The sequence below is a fragment of the Artemia franciscana genome, chromosome 14 (genome assembly GCF_032884065.1).
Source record: "Artemia franciscana chromosome 14, ASM3288406v1, whole genome shotgun sequence".
Taxonomy (NCBI): domain Eukaryota; kingdom Metazoa; phylum Arthropoda; class Branchiopoda; order Anostraca; family Artemiidae; genus Artemia; species Artemia franciscana.
Window position 1 is genome coordinate 19427520 of NC_088876.1, and position 6904 is coordinate 19434423.

Consider the following 6904-nt stretch of genomic DNA (forward strand, 5'->3'; position numbering starts at 1 on the left):
CCCCAACTCCCCCAAAGAGAGCAAATCCAGTACGGTTCCGTCAATCACGTATCAAGGACATTTGCTTATTCTATCCACCAAGCTTCATTCCGATTCCTCCACTCCAAGTGTTTTCCAAGGTTTCCCCCTCCAACTCCCCCCAATGTCAAAAGGTCTGGTCGGGATTTGAAATAAGAGCTCTGAGACATGAATTCCTCCTAATTATTAAATTTCATTAAGATCCGATCACCTATTCGTAAGATAAAAATACCCGAATTTTCACCTTTTCCAAGAATTCTGGTTTCCCCCTCCAACTCCCCCCAATGTCACAGATTCTGGTCGGAAAGAGCTTTAAAGCACAATATTCGTCTAAATATCAAGTTTCATTAATCTCTGATCACCCTTTCGTAAGTTAAAATACATTAACTTTCAAAATTACCCCCCCCCCAACTCCACCAAAGAGAGAAGATCCGGTCTGGTTATGTCAGTCATGTATCTTAGACAGGTTTTTATTCTTCCCATCCAGTTTCATCCTGATCTCACCGCTTGAAGTATTTTCTAAGATTTCCAGCCCCCCCCCCAACTGCCCCCCAATTACGCTAGATCCGGTTGAGATTTAAAATAAGAATAACGAGGTCCTTCTAAATATGAAGTTTCATGAAGATCCGATCACTTCTTCGTAAGTTAAAAATGCGTCATTTTTTCTTATTTTTCGGAATTAACCCCCCCCCCATAATAGGGCGGATCTATTCCAATTATTTAAATCACGTATCTAAGACTTCTGCTTATTTTTCCCACCAAGTTTCATCCTGAGCCCTCCAATCTAATCGTTTTCCATAATTTTAGGTTCCCCCACCCCAAACTCCCCCCAATGTCACCAGGTCCGGTCGGGATTTAAAATAAGAGCTTTGAGACAAGATATCCTTCTAAATAAAAATTTTCATTAAGATCTGATCACCTTTTCGTAAGATAATAATACCCCAATTTTCACGTTTTCCAAGAATTCCGGTTTCCCCTTCCAACTCCCCCCAATGTCACAGGATCTGGTTGGAATTTAAAATTAGAGCTTTAAAGCACAAGATCCTTCTAAATATCAAATTTCATTAAGATCTGGTCACCCTTTCGCAAGTTACAAATACCGAAATTTTCAAAATTACCCCCCCCCCCAACTCTACCAAAGAGAGAAGATCCGGTCTTGTTATGTCAGTCACGTATCTTAGACAGGTTTTTATTCTTACCATCCAGTTTCATTCTGTTCTCACCGCTTTCAATATTTCTAAGATTCCCGGTCCCCCCAACTGCCCCCCCCCAATGACGCTGGATCCAGTTGAGATTTAAAATAAGAGATCTGAGTTACAAGGTACTTCCAAATATGAAGTTTCATGAAAATCCAATCGCTCCTTCGCAAGTTAAAAATACGTCATTTTTTCTAATTTTTTGGAATTAACCCCCCCCCCCCAATAGAGCGGACCTGTTCGAATTATGTAAATCACGTATCTAAGACGTCTGCTTATTTGTCCCACCAAGTTTCGCCCCGATCCCTCCTATCTAAGCGTTTTCTATGATTTTAGGTTCCCCCACCCCAAACTCCCCCCAATGTCACCAGATCCGGTCGGGATTTAAAATAAGAGCTTTGAGACACGATATCCTTCTAAATATCAAATTTCATTGAGATCTGATCACCCGTTCGTAAGTTAAAAAAAGCTCATTTTTTTTAATTTTTCAGAATTAAACCTCCCCCCCCCTCCCCCTCAACTACCTCAAAGAAAGCAGATCCGTTCCGGTTATTCAATCATGTATCTAGGACTTGTGCTTATTTTTCCCACCAAGTTTCACCCCGATCCCTCCACTTTAAGTGTTTTCCAAGTTTTAGGTTTCCCCTCCCACCTCCCCCCCCAATGTCAAAAGATCCGGTTGGGATTTAACATAAGAGCTCTGAGACACAATATCCTTCTAACTATCAAATTTCATTGACAACCGTTCAACCGTTCGTAAGTTAAAAATACCTCGTTTTTTTTCTAGTTTTTCAGAATTAACCCCCTTCCCCCTACTACCCCAAAGAGAGCGGATCCGTTCCAGTTACGTCAATCATGTATCTAGGACTTTTGCTTATTTTTCCCACCAAGTTTCATCCCGATCCCTCCACTCTAAGTGTTTTCCAAGTTTTAGGTTTCCCCCTCCCAACTCCCCCCCAATGTCACCAGATCCGGTCGGGATTTAAAATAAGGGCTACGAGACACGATATCCTTCTAAATATTAAATTTCATTGAGATCAAATCACCCGTTCGTAAGTTAAAAATAACTAATTTTTTCTAATTTTTAGAATTAACCCCCCCCCCCCCTCAAACTACCCCACAGAGAGCGGATCCGTTCCGGTTATGTCAATCATGTATCTAGGACTTTTGCTTATTTTTCCCACCAAATTTCATCCCGATCCCTCCACTCTAAGTGTATTTCAAGATTTTAGGTTTTCCCCTCCCATATCCCCCCCCCATTGTCACCAGATCCGGTCAGGATTTAAAATAACAGCTCTGAAACACGATATCCTTCCAAACATCAAATTTCATTAAGACCTGATCAACCGTTCGTAAGTTAAAAATACTTCAATTTTTCTATTTTTTCCGAATTAACAAAGATTAGATTTATATTTGAAAATTTTGTTGTCAACAGCCAGTTTAATATCTTAATATTAATATTAATTATTATTAATATTAATAAATATTAATATTAATACTAATATTAATTTAGAAGAGGCAAAACAAAGATTTTCAAAATCTACTAAAAAAATGTTTTCTGATTGAATTTTACTTAACTAGACTACTTCCGTTGAGTTCAGGGGCGTAATTTCCTACAGAGCTGGAGGCAACTGCCCCTAGACACCAGTTTGCCCCCTAGTCCCTAGTTACCCCCCCCCCCCAGCCGAAATTTGACGTCTTCAAAAATCTTTCCAAAACTAAGAGAGACCTACATAATTCAAGAATCCAAGGAAATAGACAAGTTTTCTCTACTAGGCTATAAATTTGCTTATATGGCACTATAAGATTCGTTTTCTACTTTCATTTTAATTTGACTTGGGAAAAGTGGCTTCAATTTTCCCCCCCCCCCCCCTCAGGATTTTGACGAAACTAAGCCACTGGTTAAGTTAGCAAAGCTGTTGTTAAGTCAGTAAATGATCTGAAATATTTCAAGTGGGTGTAAAGATGTTTCTAACTAAGATAAATAGTTCAATCCCTATCTATGATGGATTGATTGACAGTAATTCTTAAATGATGGGGATTGTAGTGAATCTTGAAATATTGAGTGGTAAAACGGCCAAATAATTCCACGCTTTTAATGAGAGCAAAACAGTGCTAATATTTTCTTCTTCTTTTCAGCTCAAATTTATCAGCGACACAGTATAGTCTCAAAACAATCACTGGCTGATAGAAACAATGCTCTTGGGTGCTCAGTATCAGATTGCACAATTTTGTGACAAAGCTCATTTTTTATACTTCTTATTTTTTCTAATTAAGCTACTATGTGTGAAAATTTTAGACGTTTTAATTTATAAAAGACTACAGTCAGCATGTATTTTGAATAACTGCTTCTGCTTTTCTTCCATGCCATCAGTAAAGGTATCTAGGTGTTTGAAGCAAGCGAAACTGTTTGTTTAGGTCTAGTTTTCTTTTATATGACAAAGAAATTTTGAAGAAGTGTTTTAAGCAACCACCCTTTACACTCGATTGAAAATTTGAATGATCATCTTATTTCAATTTTGAAGTAAGTTGCTTTTTATTTCATCTTCAGCCTCTGTTTAAAACTAATTTATATTAAGAGATATTATTTATATCCTATCCACCAATTTGAAGGAGCCTTGGGGTGGTCGCTCCTTTGATTAAAAAAAAAATGATGTTTTCATTTCTATGGTGGCTCCCTCTCCACCATAGATTTTGGAAAATATCTATTTTTGTTTACTCATTAAAAGAAAAAATTTGGCCTCCCCATACTTTGGTAAATTCGCACTCTTATTGCTGTTAACGCTTTTTCAGAAGATGACTGTTTTGATGTATTGTAATTTGGCCAAAATAGATTTTAATTTGTGATTTGTTCGATTGTTAGTGTCACTCAAATATTCCTTTTTTGTCATGTACGGTTTTTCCAAAAATGTAATTTATTTTGCAGTTTTCATAAATTAGGTCATCATCTTATTCGATAGGACTTTTGTTAGTCGATTTTATTGTTAGTCAATTTGCATGTTATATCTGCTTTTGCCTGAGCCAGAGTATATCGACTTATACTAATCGTTTTCTGTTCTGATGGTGAAACCATAAAAATTATATTGTAAACGCTGTTGTTAGCTCAAATAGGGCTTAATTTGTGTGTGAGCAATAAAACAAGAGCGATAATAAGTCTTTTATGATGAGAAGGCACTGTGACTAGCCTTAGAATGAAACGAAAAATGTGTTACAAATAAAATGACCTACATTTTTTTCCACGTAAAATGTTTCTGGCCCCTCCCACTCCTGCTACTCCTCTGTTTTGGCCATCAGAAACGAAAACTGTTCAGTTATTCTCTAATTTAACAACATGTGTTCAGACTTTAAAAGAGAATTTTTGGTAGCCAGCTAAAAAAAAACTCAAAGCTTGGAAATACTCAAAGATGAGTTTCTTTTTCGAAAACAAACATATAAAATCAAGATCTCTCTTCTGAAATAATTATATAACAGGTTTTCGTCAAATATTTTTTCTAGACTCTTGTGCTGCGCTACAGATCAAATATTTGGGGAAACGAACAGTAAGACTGTAATTAAGGAGTGATCCTAATATTAGGCTAAATAAAACTCAAAAATAGGCTTCGTATAACTCTATTCATACTATTCATATATCATGCATGTTTCTTTCCATGCATAAATTAGGTATATGTATGGATAGTTTAATTTTCAAGTATCCAATCAAAGAAATGCCTAATTGTTAAACGTTTATAACGTTCTAAACCATTTGCCATGTTAAATACTTTTTGTACTCATAAATTAGTTTAAAACGTTATGTGTTTTTAATGAAAACCGATAAGTTTTGCATTTTAGTTATTTACTGAAAAAATGTGAACATTTTCCCAAGCTGTAAAGTCATTAAAGTGTGGCCACAGTAAACTGGCCACAAACAAAATGACTAATAAGATCCAATCTAGTCTAAAAGTAAAGCAGAATAAGTCAAAGTCAAAGTTAAGTCTGTAAATAGAAGGAAAGAATGTTAAAAATATTAAGTAATAACATCCAGTTCTCAAATGTGTTTTCATAATAGAATGCTTCGCAGCCACCTTTCAGTGATATGCTTTTCTCCTTATCTACATCTAACTTTGCTCTCAGTATTACTTATTTAATATTTTGGGGCTGAACCCCATTAAAACCCTATTTAACTGTCCGGCTGTGCTAAACGTTAAAGACTTTACACTCATAAACGTTAAAGGCTACACATTTTGTTACAATCTAATTTCTTCTTTCAGACACTATATAGACAAGATATTATTTGTTTTGTAGGGAGCGTGGTTGATTCACTATTCAATCACCTCTTATGACTAAAAAGATTATTTCAAGGAAACGAAGCTTTGGTGGCGAGTATTTCAAACAAGAAGCGTTGATCTCATTTTGTTAGTTATTTAGATAATTTTAAGCAATGCATGGATTTTTTGTTCGGTAACAAAGCTGATTGACTGTTGAAGTTCCTTTTGAGGCCTAAAAGGACTATTTCAAAAACTATAACTTTGGCATGAACAATGTCGTCAAGCCATCTTTTTAAAATGCAAAGTATTTTAGTAATTGTCGTGTATAAGTTTGACGTACGGATTTTCTATTGAAGGTCAAGGTTGACTGATTCTTGCACTCATATCCAAAGCCAAAAATATGAACTTCAAGAACCTTTATCTTTGGTAATGAGGATTATTGTAAAGAAAAAAGTACTATATAGGCACGTACGCAATAGGCCTGATCAGACCTGTTCATGTGATATCGTTTGGAAAGGGTCAGAAGATGATTGGTATTTGAGCCCTCTAGATTTCTAGCTTCCCTTTAAATATTGAACAGAACTTTTTCAGGGGTATTTTGATTGAAAAATTCCTTCTTTGGGAATGTTGATTTAAAAAACGGTAAGTTTGCCCTTCCTCTACATTTCAGAGAATTGAAACCACTGAACTGTTCTTAAGTGATACAGTTTGAATAACAATGTAAAATACTTGTAAGTCCTCACCCTTCCAGTCTGGGAAGTGTGCTTGGATAAATATAAGTAGTGCGAGGTACTACAGTAAACAATCCAATCAGAAACGTAACCAAGGGAGAAGGAACTAGGGCATAGGCCCCCTCTAAAAAATTGGTTTTTCCCAATTGGCTCCCATGCTTTCATATGATGTTGTTTCCTTATATGTTTAACGTATGCCTCATATCGGACTGTAGTCCGACGTGTGCTATCGGACTCATTGTAATATTGTGATAGGCAATATGTGAGGCACGGGTTTGATTTTTATTTCTTTTTTTTAATTAGAACTATAGCAATGACGGTTTTAATCAGTGAAACCGCTCAACACGTTAGTTAATTAGCCTTCTTTCTATTCTAAAATAAGGCTGGTGTATCCTAGAATTTTGTAGATGGAAAACACGCCAAAGATTAATTTGATTTATAACACTTAGCACATTAGTGTTGGCAATTTAATTGAGTGATTATTATGCATATCAGTTAAGATACTTATCTGTGACAGGGTCTTCATTTAGTGTGCAAAATGTTATTGATGGAGCTTTTGTAAAATGTTTGCTGCTATTTTTCCACCGTTCATGTTTTTTTTTGTGTTTATGTTTGAAATAAAGCATTATAATCTTTGTTCCCAATCTTAAAACTATAATTAATTTTTTGACTAGTTTCCTTGTTTTTTTTTCCGAAAATTGATACGAATACTGAA

General features: G+C 35.7%; 1 protein-coding gene across 1 annotated transcript in view; it reads left to right on the top strand.

Moving 5' to 3' along the window:
• The window catches only part of LOC136035424 (uncharacterized), a 150806-nt gene extending 143902 nt beyond the window's left edge, over positions 1-6904 (top strand). Inside the window, exon 21 of the mRNA XM_065717216.1 lies at positions 3354-6904. Within this exon, the coding sequence (XP_065573288.1) occupies positions 3354-3451 (98 nt within the window). The 3' untranslated portion in view covers positions 3452-6904. The remainder of the gene's footprint in view (positions 1-3353) is intronic.